At 34.6% G+C, this 14,515-nt stretch overlaps 2 protein-coding genes across 4 annotated transcripts; one reads left to right on the top strand and one right to left on the bottom strand.

The window, feature by feature from the left end:
- Positions 1-505: 505 nt before the first annotated feature.
- On the top strand, positions 506-5,964 carry LOC110610235 (AT-hook motif nuclear-localized protein 10). Of its 2 annotated transcripts, none has more exons than XM_043959061.1 (6): positions 506-640; positions 1,015-1,551; positions 2,139-2,188; positions 3,864-3,995; positions 5,159-5,317; positions 5,512-5,963. In XM_043959061.1, the coding sequence occupies exons 2-6, from the start codon at positions 1,044-1,046 to the stop codon at positions 5,731-5,733; spliced, it is 1,071 nt and encodes a 356-aa protein (XP_043814996.1). In that variant the 5' UTR covers positions 506-640; positions 1,015-1,043; the 3' UTR covers positions 5,734-5,963. The 2 variants fall into 2 exon arrangements, with proteins under 2 accessions (XP_043814996.1, XP_043814995.1); XM_043959060.1 differs by having other exon boundaries at positions 523-640; positions 1,066-1,551; positions 5,512-5,964.
- A 255-nt stretch (positions 5,965-6,219) lies between these two features.
- Positions 6,220-14,162, bottom strand: LOC110610639 (RNA polymerase I-specific transcription initiation factor RRN3). 2 transcript variants are annotated; one of them, XM_021750695.2, is made up of 15 exons: positions 13,811-14,162; positions 12,936-13,019; positions 12,770-12,841; positions 12,617-12,688; positions 12,273-12,533; positions 11,405-11,512; positions 11,219-11,329; positions 10,705-10,827; positions 10,539-10,607; positions 10,167-10,270; positions 9,020-9,103; positions 8,784-8,871; positions 7,581-7,700; positions 7,232-7,416; positions 6,220-6,773 (listed from the first exon to the last, which is right to left on the bottom strand). In XM_021750695.2, exons 1-15 carry the CDS (start codon positions 13,925-13,927, stop codon positions 6,473-6,475), a joined length of 1,899 nt encoding a protein of 632 aa, XP_021606387.1. In that variant the 5' UTR covers positions 13,928-14,162; the 3' UTR covers positions 6,220-6,472. The 2 variants fall into 2 exon arrangements, with proteins under 2 accessions (XP_021606387.1, XP_021606460.1); XM_021750768.2 differs by lacking the exon at positions 10,705-10,827.
- Between the last annotated feature and the right edge of the window lie 353 nt (positions 14,163-14,515).

Genomic DNA, 14,515 nt, shown 5'->3' with positions numbered 1-14,515 from the left:
AGGTTTCAATGAGGGTTTCTACATTTCTTCAGAGAATGAGAAGGTCTAGCAGTGCAATTTTCTTCCAGAGTTGGATTATTAATATTAACTATTTTTAAGCAAATTATAAAATTTCAATAATTAAAGTAAAATTTAAAAAAAAAATCAAAGGAATAGAACAACCATTTCTTGACTTCTGTTTTAAGTGAACTGAACTTTTACTTAATTAATAAATGTAATAATTGAATTTTTTTTTCTGTGGGAAATGAATTTATATTAAAAAAAAAAAAAAAAAAAAAAAAACAGATAGAGAACTTTGTAAATTACTCAACTCACGCGCTTTTAAGGCCGTTTATTGGATTCAGTTTACGACGCCATGATGATCAGTGACTATGCTTCGGTCTATCTAATTGGAGCGTGGCGTCCGATCGCGTCGGCATCTGCAGGCCATTGTCATTTTTCCATGCGACAGATAATTCAGCCTGCTTTTATTTTTTTTTTTTTTAAGCACATCCTGTTTTTTAAAAGTAAATAAAAATAAAAGAAAAAGAGAATTAAAAATTTTTTAAAAAAATTACGAAAACCCTAGTTTCTGAGTTATTTTTCCTTGGCGCTTCGAAGCTTGCATCGACCTTCATGTACAAAATCCAATTTCCTATTGGTAAGCATTTTTCATTTTTCGGAATTGCTTTCTTTTTATTTTTTTGAAGATTATTTAATAACAGAAAAAGTTTTTTTTTTGTTTAAAAAAAATTCTAGCTCAATTTTATATTCAGTAATAAGACAAGATAAAAAATGCTATCAGAAATTCAGAAGGAACGTTAGTTTCATTCCAGAATTTTAACAAAAATAAATAGAAGTGGATTTCAAAATTTTTCTTTGCAAAAAAATGCCGGGGATTTGGAAAAAATTGCAGAAAATTAAGATGTATGCTCTGAATCGATTTCCCGAAACACACAAAAGAATGGAAATTTGGATTGATAATTGGAAATGATGTTTTAAAGAAAATTGGGTTTATGATAGTCGATTTGTTAGGGTTTTAGAGGTATACGCTGATGAGGTAGATGATGATGATTGGGATCCAAGAAAAATGTCAGGAAAGAGAATCATATGGTGGAGGCGGTGAAAGGAATCAGAGCCCAACCATAACCCCAACATCAAATATGAACTTGGCATTCAGAGCAGATGGGGTTACTGACGTTTACAAGCCCATCATGCCTATTACTAACGATGATACACTTCATCATGTTCAATCAATCCCGCCGCACCACCATGAGATGATGCTAATGGGTTGTGGCGGGATCGGCATAGGTGTTGGTGGTGATGGACTTGACATGAATACTGCGGAACCAATCAAGAGGAAACGCGGGCGGCCAAGGAAATACTCTCCACCCCATGGTAATGTCAACCTCAACCTAACATCTCCGTTGTCCCACCACCACCAGCACCATGAGCCCCACCAGTCTCCTCTTCTTCATTCTGGATTCCAGTCACCTTCTTCCCCATCATCAACTTCAAAGAAAGCAAGGGGCAGACCTCCTGGTTCTGGCCGCAAAAACCAACTTACTCTTGGTATGTCAGTTTGATTGATCAATTGCTTGTTACAGTATGATTTTACTATCGGCTGTGTTCCTCGAAGGTTGAAGCCGAGGATTTTGATTTTGTTATTTATTTTGTTGGGTTTGCTGGATTCTACTGTGTTCATTGCTCAAATGACAAATTTGCCCCTTATTACATCAATCCTCTCCCGTCACCCCCCCCCCCCCCCCTCCTTTTTTTTCTTTATATATATATATATATATTATCTATGTTACTTTTCTTGACTGCTTTTAAAGAAAGGATTTGTTTTTGAAAATGGGAAGGAAAACAATTCCTTGTTTTCTGCTGAATTATTGTTTTAATAGAAATATAATTTATAATTGGAATTATATATTAACAAAACTGAGAAGGCCAATTAAACCAGTTTTGACCGAGTGGTTAGAGGGGACTTGCTATTTCTTTTTCCTTTTACATTTTAATGTGATGCAGAAGTAATAGTTCATATTAGGTCATGTACCCATGATTAAACAAACAAGCACAAAATGGAATTTAATTTAACGTTTTCTCATATATTCGCCTTCTAGTGATGATTTGTTCTTCCTTCAAATATTGATTTCCAGGATCAGGAGTTGGATTTGCACCACATGTTATAACAGTGAAGGCTGGAGAGGTGATTTATTATCACTTAGTTTCTCTCTCTTCGTGAAAATTATCTTTTCAACAGTATATATCTATATCAGAATTTATAATGTTAAACTGAGTTTTGTTTTTGGCAAGGCATTCGATGATCGTTAGAAACTTAATAAAGTTATCTGCATCGTGTTTAACTCGTTCAAGGTTCCTAGAGTGAAATATTTCTCCTTTTCTAGGGGAGAATAGCTTTTATTTTTATCTACTGCAAACTTCGTTATGGAATATTGTGTCAAGACAAGTTCACAATGGGTTAGAAGTTTCATTCGATAAAGTACTTCTGGAATAGAAACATTCAAATAGTACAAAGCTTTTAGCCTTGAAATTTTCATTCCTCATAACATTTAATAATGCTGGTATGGTTTCCTGAAATGTTTTATAATACAGCTTAATGTGTTCGGCTTACATTATTTTACTGGATTATTATGTACTTGCAACTCATACTGCAATACAGGGGAAGATTCATTATTCCTGATTTCCTGTCTTCCTCTTTTTTCTCTCTTTCTTTTTTGTTGATTAAGATATGTTTGTTAAAGGGTGATGCCAATGAACCTAAAACATGATGTGCCTGATAACCAAAATAAGCGTCTCCATAAATTGTAGATGCAATTAATGCAGCACATGGTAGCATTTCTAGCATGGTTTCAATTATTTATATATTTTTTATCCTCCCGTTGGTGAGAAAAATTTGTTCCTGTAACCGCCATTACCTCTATTATATAACACGGAAAATGCCATTATTTACTATTAAGTAACAGTAACAACCGTTACTTTTTTTTTCAAGGCCACGTGGGAATAACTAACTCATTTTGTTTTTTCTAAATTGGAAAGTTTTATACTGTTGTATCTCATTTTTCTCAAATTTCCATGAAAAATTAGCTATCTATTGATAAATGTCTCACTTATTTTCTCTTAAAACTATCTTTCTAATTCTACAAATTTATACCTTATAAAACTTGTGTTATTTATCTTTATTTCTGACTTCTTTTTACTTATTTGTTAAAGAAAATAATGTTGGATGCCACATTCTTGTTGTCAAATTTAGAATATGAAAAATTATTCTTTACTATCTATATCATTTACATTGTTATTTTGGTTATAGATTAATTATTGTTAAAGATGTTTAACAACGATGGATTAAATGTTTTTATTTGATGTATTAATACTTGGATATTCTCATACCTTTATATATCACTTCATTTTATGAGTTTTGCAATTTTTTAAAATTTGCACAGCGATAAGCCGTTACTGTTATGTTACAGCCATTTACGCCATCTGTGACTATAATTGCGAACATGGCCGCTATTTAAATCCATGATTTCTAGTCAAACACTATAAGCATGGTCTAGCATTTTTATGGCTGGGCCATCACAATATTATTTGACACGTTTACGAACTTGTAAATTTATATTCCATTTCTTTTTTTTCTGACAATTTGGAGACAGCAATTGAGATGGCTACTACTCACCTCTTTATTCTACTTGACTCATCTGCTAATACAAATCGATGCGAGTTAAACAACAAAATGCCGTTAGGTTATCGCAAATAAGGAGCATCTTTTGTGCATTTATTTTCTTGCTATTTGAATGTTTTACTAGTATGGTTTCTTCTTTTCTCATGAACAGTTTTATTTGATTTTAAATTTATCCTCTCAGGATGTGTTATTGAAGATAATGTCATTCTCCCAAAATGGCCCAAGAGGTGTCTGCATTTTGTCAGCAAATGGTGCTGTATCCAATGTAACACTTCATCAACCTGCAACATCAGGTGGAACTGTAACATATGAGGTGTGATCTAAGTTTTGGTTGCTTTATTTTGTATATCCATTTACAGTCACAGAAAACAAATTTGCTCCATTTTCTCTTGCAGAACTTTTTTTTTTGGGTTGTAGTAGGAGGTGGTGGTGGTGGTGGTGGTGGTGTAGGAGGCTAGAAAATGTTGTTTACAGAGATTGATGATCTTTATGAGTTTGGAGGAGGGGGAATCATTAGCTAAAGTTGAGTAACTAATTGAAGTCAATAGTTGCAGGGAAGAAATAATTGAACACTAGTTGCAGTAATGGACTCTCTCTCTTGCGCATGTGTGTGTATTCATTGTTTTTTGTTGTGTTGTGGTTGAGTAAGGAATCACAACCACCAAATAATCAGATTTTCTCAGTTAATATATTCTATTAAAAGTACAATATGTAGACCCATAAAACAGCGAAATTGCATATATGTAGGAAAACAAAATAATAATAGTAGTAATAATAATATTGAATTTTAATCTAACATATATCCTCAGCTGCTGAGAGTCTTGTTCACGAAGGAATTGATAAATGATGAAGGGAAACCTGTTAAAACCACGAGAAAAGAGCATCTTTCTATCTCTATGCCAGCAGAGCTTGATTTTCCTTCATGTTAATTCTTAAACTGGACTATTATTAGCCCCTGAGTGGCTTGCCAAAGATGTTCTTCCTAGAATGCTTTCTTCTAGTTGTTAGTGCATAACTGGAAATTCCTATACATGGGTCACAAATTCTGGCTATTTCTCATCTGGTGGTGGATCTAAAGTAGTTGGAACTTGTCTGGTACTGATACTTACAAACTTGAATTATGGAAACCAAAAGAAAAAATATAGATTGGTAAATGCTAATATCGGCTAATGTTGACATATCAGTTATTACACTAGCAACTGGCACATATCGTGTTCTTTCGTGACTGGTCATATTGTTATCATTGTTATAATGCAATTTGTTCTGCCAGGACAACATAACCTGCATCTTGTAAATGTTGTCATTTGCACACATCAATGACTTTGTTGAATTGGATCAGCTAATTTTTTAAGCTATTGTCCTCATTATTAGATTAAAGTTCATGTTTTGTTCAGAGTTCAGACAGGTTTGTGGGGAATTTCATTCTTAAATATTCTGTATTAATCATGCTACACTCCTATTATTTTTTGTGGGCAGGGACGATTTGAGATTTTGTCACTATCTGGTTCATTTCTCCCTTCGGAGAGTAGTGGTCAGCGCGGTAGAACAGGTGGCTTAAGTGTTTTACTAGCCGGGCCTGATGGTCGTGTTCTAGGTGGAGTGGCAGTTCTCCTCACAGCAGCATCTTCTGTTCAGGTTCTTTTATCTTCTGGTCTTCATTATTTCATTTGTGCTGAATCAAACAGTGTTGCACAAGCACTGAGGTTTCAGAAATTGATTCTTTTTATTTCTTCCCTTTTCCTTTTCCTCAGTATTTTGAAAATATGTATTTTTTATTCCCTTACTACCATTTATGGGACTTGCATATTGATGCAATGGTGTATTTGCAGGTTATTGTTGGTAGTTTTATTTCGGAAGATTGGAAAGAATCAAGTCTGGGGATTAACCAACCTGAAACCTTGTATGCTCCAGGCGCATCAATAGCAGGAAGCCCTACGTCCCGTGGAACTTTTAGTGAATCGTCTGTTGGGCTTGGAAGCCCTCCTAACCACAGCACTGGAGGCTGCAACAACAGCACTCTCCTGGGCATGCCGAATGTGCCATGGAAATAGACAAGACTCCCTCCTATAATTTGTTCTTTTGTGTGAGCCTCGACACTCAGAGAGAAGCTGATACCATAGAATGTCTCCTCTTGCGATCCGTAGACAGTGTTGTTCAACTTATACCACAGAATACCTACCCTTGGAGCTTGGTAGGCTATCCTTTTTGCATAGAATCAGGTGTTCTATTTTATATTTTTATATTTTTTTATATTTCCGAATAATGTATGTTTTCTGTAAAAAATATACATATATATAAATTTTAAAGCTTATGCTTCTAGAATTTTAAATATTTTTCATTGAAATTCAAATTCTTTCATTATTTGAAAATTATACATATATAGTTATTTATATTCTTACAGGATGTTTAACTTTATTCGAAAAATAAACTGTTAGCTTTTTTTTTTTTTTTTTGGCCAAGGTTTGCAAACAAAGTAGAAAGAAAATCAATTAAAAGAGGTCAGGAGAGATTAAAATATTCTATGGAACAGTCAAACGTCAATGTAATATACACCTTTGATTTATCATGTTAGTTTAGAAATTAGATTCACTGAAGTTGGAAATCTGAAATTCCTAAATGGTAAATGTGCAAACTACAACCCAACTCAATATACAACAGCTTCGAAGCAAAAGTTGAACCATATACCGTACGATGAATCAACTAGTGAAAGCCAGATTTGTTAAAGCCCAAAAACATATCAGCAGAATATTGTTAGCATGAAGAATGGTCTCTACCATCTAAACTTGGGCATCACAAAGATTCAGGAGTCGTAGAGGGTCTTATTCTTGAGGGCATTTTCATTTGTTCACCTCCAAATCTATAAGTGAACCCATTCTTAGGAGTGATTGACATCTTGTTCATTGCATGGTCAAATTCATCAAGCTCAAGATATTGCTCATCTAAACTTCCTGTCCTTCCTTCTTCCATGGAACTCTCCCCATTCTCTGCAACAAAATCCTCAGCAATATCTGCATCGCTGCTATCGTCCTCATCACTACCATAAGTAGTTCTGACATGCTTCCAGTACACGAAATTTGGCCGTATGTAACCTCTAAAAAGAATTATCAAAAGAAAAGACAGGGGGAGGACCTGTCAGCAAAATACTCGGAATCTGTATCATCACCATGCTTAATAAATCAGCTCATTGCAGCTACATTTATAATACCAGTCAAAACCATAGCGTAGACCAGTTGCATGGTATTAAGGTTTGAATTTAAAATTTTGACAGTATGTTCTGCACAATGAACTTAATGCCACAAAATGCTATAGAACATGAATGAATTGAACGCCTTACCTTGTAGAAGTTTTCTCATTCTAAATCACACAAATGAATTCAGCAACTAATGCAAGTTTACCATCTTGGCCAACAGAAAACCGAAGCAAAATAATGATTCCATTCTTTCTCTATGCAACTCAATATTGAACAGGACTAATTATTGTCAAATGGACAAGCAAAAATGCATCCTCACACCCTCTTCCTCAGTTCATGCCAAAGCTAAGAATGCAAACCTGTCACTTTTTTTCAGCAAACATGGGTCAAATGGGAAGAACATGTCCAGTCTCTCCAGTCCACCAAAGTCCTTAGAAAAATCCGATTCTAACATATCTTCAAAAATGAATGTTTCAGATGTGGTGAACAAATAAGCAGCTTTTGCCTGTTTGAGAAACTCTTCTACTATGGATGGCAGGCAAACCTGTTCATGAAGAATAATGATTAACCATATTCTTCCATGTTAAGACCAACAAAGAAAGAAGAGATGTCCTAGATTTTTTAAGCGGTTCTTCCCCATCACACCCTCTTTTTATTCCCCACTTGTCAATTCCTAAAATTTGAAACCATACTGCAAATAGATCTCACCTTAAGAGGATCCAATTTATGCTTCAAAACAGGCTCTAGAGGCATGAGCAGAAGCTGAGATTTGAACCTAGGAACATCCATAAGCGACTTCATACGAAAGCAGAGCACATACATTATGGCCTGCAGTACAGAATTTGACCATCAAGAAACAAGTTTGGCAACAATGCCAGAATTTTGAGTAGAAATACAATCAACTGAAGAAATTAGGAACTTCAAATTAGCGTGCATACTACAGAGTAGGGGGAGACGTCACATATTCAATACCACCAGCACAAAATGTCGGCCAAGAGCAAAAGAGGCAATGCAAATAAATATGTAGCACTAAACTCTTTACAATTTACAAACCTCTTTATTTCAGAGTAAAAGATTCTGCCAGGACAAGGCATGTTAGAAACTAAACAAGTGACCATTGAATTACATTGGACGTGATGTTCACCATAATTGCCAAGCAGATGAGCACTATATGTCTATATCCTGAACAAATACCAGAACCTGATAATACTGGGGAGAAGGTAAATGCAGGGATCCAACAAAAAATTTTAAAAAAACAAAACAAAACTAGTACTACTTAAAATGTCTCTCTCTTTCTCTCTTCTGCAGATCAGAAAAAAGGCTTGGAAGAGAATGAATAAAGAAATATTTCAGTTTTAAACAATTCAATGTGATGGTCTGCAAATTGCAATAACAGCAAAGATGAAGGTTGCAACATCAGTGCAGCAGTTTCACATGTCATGTCAATGTAGAAGTCCGTAGAAACGAAATTTACCTATCGCAATGAATGAAGACAAGAAATGGTTGCATTACCAGCATACAGAGAGGTAGGAGCAGTGGCCATACCAAGTAATATGTTGGCACTTGCAGTACCAATAATAATTTGGTGGCAGGGCAATGCTGCACTTGGCAGCATTAGATTAAGGCCATCACAACAGCACCAAAGCAAAGCATTTTGAGCAGTAGCAATAGCGACACTAGTAGCAGATATGTAACTAATTGTGATGAAAGGTATAGCAATAACAAAAGTATTCCTTTAAGTTAACCATTTAATGATGTTGTATACATAGAAAATAATGTGGAAAAAAGCACATCTATAAGAATGTATGTACAAAGTGCATTTTCAGATCGAAAAAATCCATGCTCTTAGTCTTTGTGGTTGCGTAAAAAAATAAGATGATTAGCGAGAAAAATTATTGCTATCAAAGATACCTGACATCCAGAGTAGAAAACTCGATGTGCTTTTGGGTTCATGTCACTACCCTGAGTTTCACAATATTCTAAACACCAGTCCACCAGCCTGAAACACCATAGAACAATGTAATCCACATCAAATGGGATACTCATTAATTTTTTCTATTATACCAACTTCATGCAACAGCATCCACCTCAAGTTACAAGTTGATATTCAAGACAAATAAAAGAAGAGTAAAAACATTCTTCAGAACCTTTTCAATGTGCTAGCAACAAAAGCAGGAGACAAAAACTTTGCACGAGCCAAGTAACTAGCAAGATAAGCCACAGCACTCATCCTGCATAGCAAAAAAAAAAAGGGCAAAGAACCATAATTTAGCATGGGAACTAGAGTGAATATTATTTTACGAGGGAAAAGTTTCTGTCCAAATTAAGTGTCACTATTCAAATGTCCTTGAAAATATGAATGAACAATAGCCAAATAAAAGCATTTGTTAATAGGATAAAGCTATTCCCAAAACCAAACTGACTAATTAATGATATATGATATTATAAATTAAGAAAAATAAGTGACCTAGTGCACAGAGCATCCCAAGTTATGGCTCTAAGTAGGGCTGACGCACAAAGCCTTACTCCTGCTTTGCAAAAGGCTGTTTTTATGGTTGTGGCTCAAAAACATGACCTCTCGGTCACAAATAAAGTACTACTACACCAAAATCACCCTCATTATCGATATTATTAAATTGGTTCAACAAAAATGCGCATCCATACGTACCTTCTACCATAACTGTCATTAAAATTGCCATGAAACTATTTTTCTAGTTAAAACCTTAATTTCTCAAAAGCCATCTCTCAACTTCAATGCACCTGATGCTGTTCCAATTAAATACATACTTTTCACCACCCAACTTTTATTTCAAAAACGAAAAAGAAAGTCCGACTTGGGTTCAAATTCTAGGTCCACAACTATCAACTAAAATTAATTGGGGGAAAAAAATTCTCAAGAAACTTGTTGTAACAATTCAAATGCAAAAATGAAAAAAACTATAGAAATGAAGACAAGACACAATTTGGCCCAAAACTCATCCATTACCCATTTGAAATGTAGAAGTCCGCAAATGAATAAAAATTATTGATGACTGTGTTTATTGACCATTTTTGTTATTTTGTCATATTTATTCATTATATTTGCATTGGAACACTGAAAGAAATTGAAAGAGAGATAAAAATCAGTTGATGATAAGATTGAAAAGAAAAGAGAAGAAGAAAAGAACATTCAGTGATGAAAATAAACATGAGTTATCTTCATCTAGTTAGTTAACAACATTCATAAAGTTGTCTATTCACCCAAATTGTTTGTGGAAATAGCTCCATCCTTGTTAATATAAAAAATCATTTTACCTGGTAACTGGATTGTCACTGCAGCTAAACCTATCTGCAAGTGTTTTGGCAAATTTCACACCACATTTTTCAGGATCCAGAGCACAGGCATAGAACATGACAAACTGCATGCAAAAGGTAGTAATTAAATAAGGAGAAAGTTGGGCAACACCTCACTAGATTCAATCTTCTTCAAATGAATGCACATGACAGTTCTCATATACATCCCTTCATTGAGCCTAAGCACTATGATCAGGCTACTTGCTATGCTTACCAGAAGGCTACACACATTACATGATCCTCCCCCACCAACACAAAGCACACAGTCTTGCACTAGGAGTCCCTTTTTAACAGCTCCAGTTCATTTACCCATATGCGAGATAGATGAATTACCTGAGCAAACTTTGATTTATATGTGTTTAGAATAGTTAGCATGAAGGAATCCAGAAGAGTTTCAAACACCTACAAAATAAAAATGACTGATCAATTAAATAAAAAGTCACACGCTTACAACATAAAGATGACTCAGAATTTGAACAAAGGTGGCTTCAGAAAATACCTCACCCAAACGTTTATTGTTTGCACACGATTCAAGATGCTCAAAAGTTAGCACCATCAAGCTATCTAATAGATCAGCAACAATGTTTTTACCTAAACTCTTATGATTTAAAGTTCTTGGAAGCTGCAAAAAGGACAATGCACTAGATGCTTTACAAACAAATTCATAAAGGGAAGAAAAATTAAAAACTTGAGATCAACGCAAACTGAAAAAAATGAACGATAGCATGCACCTGCAAACATTCGTATTACTGTCCTATGCTAAAAGCTTGTCAAGAATTATTTATAAGTTACACGCCTGGTTTCCAAAAGAAAGTTGCATTCCAAAAAGTCTATTTATACACAGAAAGTTTTATGTATGTTACATATTAGCACTCAATTTTTTGGACTACAATGCACAGGGTTTGCCTCAGGTGAAGTTGGGAGGTATATTCCTCCCAGCTATTTTTTGTATGAATCAGAAAATTGGATGCAAGAAATAGATTTAGCCCCACCATGAAATTTGCAAATCATACCTCGCCATAATCATTCTCATCATCATCAACCTCATCTGCATCTTCTAGCTCAATTGCAAAAATGCCTTTACAAGAGTCATCTCGTAGAATGTCATCCCAACCAATAGCAACCTTTATGGGTAGAACATACAATTAAAATGAAATGAAAGGAATTTGTTCAAGAATATATTAATTAGGTCCACTTACATCCAACTCAGTCAGCAAATCAACCACAGCCATAAGCATCCTGCTTCCAACAAATTCTCTGATTGCACCACTCTCTAATCTTAAAATGTTCTCCACATAGATCTCAGTCTGCAAAAGCAAGTAAATGAGTCTCCATATTAGAAGATCAACCACAACCTGTAAGCAATTATAGAAGTATCATAGTAGATTTATGGATGACCTATACATGGGAAATTGCAGCAGCACTAACACACTGGATTAAATAATAGAAAGAAAACCAGGGCATAAATTAAACTTGCACTCGCAAGACAGGTTTATTTTACCCAACCCAAGAGAAATTATGAAACAGTACCCTGTATCATTTTTTGACAATAATGCATATATTTACCTTGTGTCCAAGTGTGAGGAACAGCATATAAATTAGTTGGGAAAACTAACGCAACTAATATGAATGGGAATTGCTCATAAATTCCCACAGATAATAGCTTGACTAGCATTCCAATAGTCAATACAAGGCTATCTAAATTTCAATTACAATCATTTTACAGAACTCATGCAAGCAATACAATGAACATTAAGTTCCTGACAACAATAACTTCAAAATGAATAGAGACTACTAAATACGGCATAGAAAAATGATTAACATATGAAATGGAATACAGAGACATCAGGTACTAGCACTTTTCGTGCAGATGGTAAAAGGAATAATTGGGAATAGTCCCAGAAAGAATGAAGGGATCTTTGATTGCAAATAATATATGCATGCCTTAATTAAGAATTCTATAATCAGGCACTTCTAAAGTGACAAGGAATCCACTACTTAAGAATAAAGTTGTCTAATCTAATGATAACTGTAAACACATCATTCAAAAGAGTAAACCAAACTCACTCGATACATCAGATGATCCTTCTCGAGATCCTTCTTAAAGGTTGTTGGCATCCTGTGCACAACTACTGATGATAATCTTGAGGCTGCCATAGGTATCAAGTCAACAATATCTTCCAAAGCTGTATGTACCCGGGAAAGAACTTGTTCCTTTTTGGCCTGACCACGCGGCTGCTTTAGTGTATATACTAAATACATTGGTGGCATGAAATTGCTTACAAGCATATCCAAGCATGAATCAACATATTTTCCGTTTGAAGCAGCCTGTAAAAATAAATATGAAAAATAAACAGCAAATAACTTGTACTCTAGAAAATACAGCTGCAATGAATCAATAAACTACGTACCAAGGCAATAATCAGCTCAAGCAAAGCATCCATCACATCAGGTCCATACTTCCACAAGCTCATTCCAAAAATCTGATGGATAGTTCATTACTAGAATATACCAATAATTTAAATTAATTAATTTAAGAGTTAATTCAAATGATACCAACTCACAGAATTAAGAAGGGAATCATGATGAACATTGTCAATATAAGAAACTGCCCCAGATAACGCCTTTAGACTTGTCTGCGAAGTGAATGCAAAGAAAATCATAAGGTCTATCAAAAGCAATAAAGTCGCTATCAATATAACAGGTATAACATCAAAGCAAGATACATACCACAAGAAGGGCCACCTCATCAGGGGCAAGGCGTTCTGAATGATGCATGACACCAACAAGCTGATGATAACTGTCACTGTCTCCCTAATCCAGCAGAAGTCAACATCATATGTTTGGCATGAGATCAAAGGGTAATACATTGCAAGGATAATAGTTAACTTCATTTAGTTATAATTAGTTTTGGATTAAAATTTACACTAGATTAATATATAACCCTTAATAAGTGCATATTCACCTCCCCTAGTGCAACATCCAGAATGACATCATATGAGGTTAAATGGGTTAAACTTTAACCTTTTTTTCTCATTTTGTTGTACCAAACATGAGAAAGGTTAATGGGTTAATAGTTAACCTCATTTTGAATATTGAAAAAGAAAATTAGCTATTACTTCATAAAAAGAATGCACCATTATCCATTAAACTTATTTTGTTAATCCTGTACCAAATGTATCCTAAATATGATGAAAATATAAAGATCACTCACAGGACAATCATCATTTGTCCTTGTATCAGAATAGCATACAGACCCTCATAACCAAAGTTTGGCATCCAGAGGGTAACAATGCCGCAAAATAAGATATAGACAAGCAATTGCATACATATACATGCACATAGTGTGTGTAAACCAGAAATCATTTATTAGTTATTACTGTAAATTCGTATTTACATTTTCTCCCTGAACATCCATACTAATACCCAGTTATCAGTATACAGAATCACTGCTATGGAGCAGTAAGCAGGGTAACTTTGCCTGTTAAATACCTTCTTGAAACCACAAGCACCTGTGGCCGAGTGGTCTATCTATCTGCCCTAACATTAATGTATAAATTCAACGATTCATACACACGAAGAGCGCAGACGACCACGATGCTTACCGTTTGCACAGAGATAAGAGCATCTCTGACATGACAAACCAGCTCAGAATCACTGAAATTGACATCCTCCATTTCTTGAAACTCTCCGTTATATTGATAAGCCATTTCCACGCCCATATAGCTAAGGGTCCTTCGCTTTCTGTTCTTCTGTTGGGTTGTCCAATGTCAAGGACTGCTATATGGCGATAAGTGGTCGGAGGACTGAGGTAGAAAGAGAATCGGCCGAGTAGACGAACGAAATTGCAGGAGCTGGGTTGGGCGGCTGTCTCTCTTCCTCCTACTTCGCAGTTTGGTTTGTGTTGTCGGCTGCGAAGAAGAGACAGAAGAGGGGCATTGCCAAGCCAGTGATTTTACTTCGGCAAAAAGGTAAATTCACAATTAATTTGTTATCAAATAAAATTCTAACTTTTAGATTTAAAATAAATAAATTACGGTTTAATAAAATCTTCTTTTTAATAATAAAACTAATTTTACATTTTTTTATCATTTTTAATTAAAAAATTTTAAAAACATAAAATAATGAATAATTTCAAAATTATAAGTGCTTAGAAAAATATTTTGTTATGAAAAATACTTTTTCGAATCATTTTTTATTTTAATCTTAAAGTGTTTAGAATTATACTTAATCGAAAAATATTGGCTTTTATTTTATAGATTCCAGCTTTTGTCTATTAAAAGTTTGTTTAATGGAAACTTTTTGCATAC

The sequence above is a fragment of the Manihot esculenta genome, chromosome 1, assembly GCF_001659605.2.
Source record: "Manihot esculenta cultivar AM560-2 chromosome 1, M.esculenta_v8, whole genome shotgun sequence".
Lineage (NCBI taxonomy): Eukaryota > Viridiplantae > Streptophyta > Magnoliopsida > Malpighiales > Euphorbiaceae > Manihot > Manihot esculenta.
This window is presented reverse-complemented; position numbering and strand designations above follow the sequence as displayed.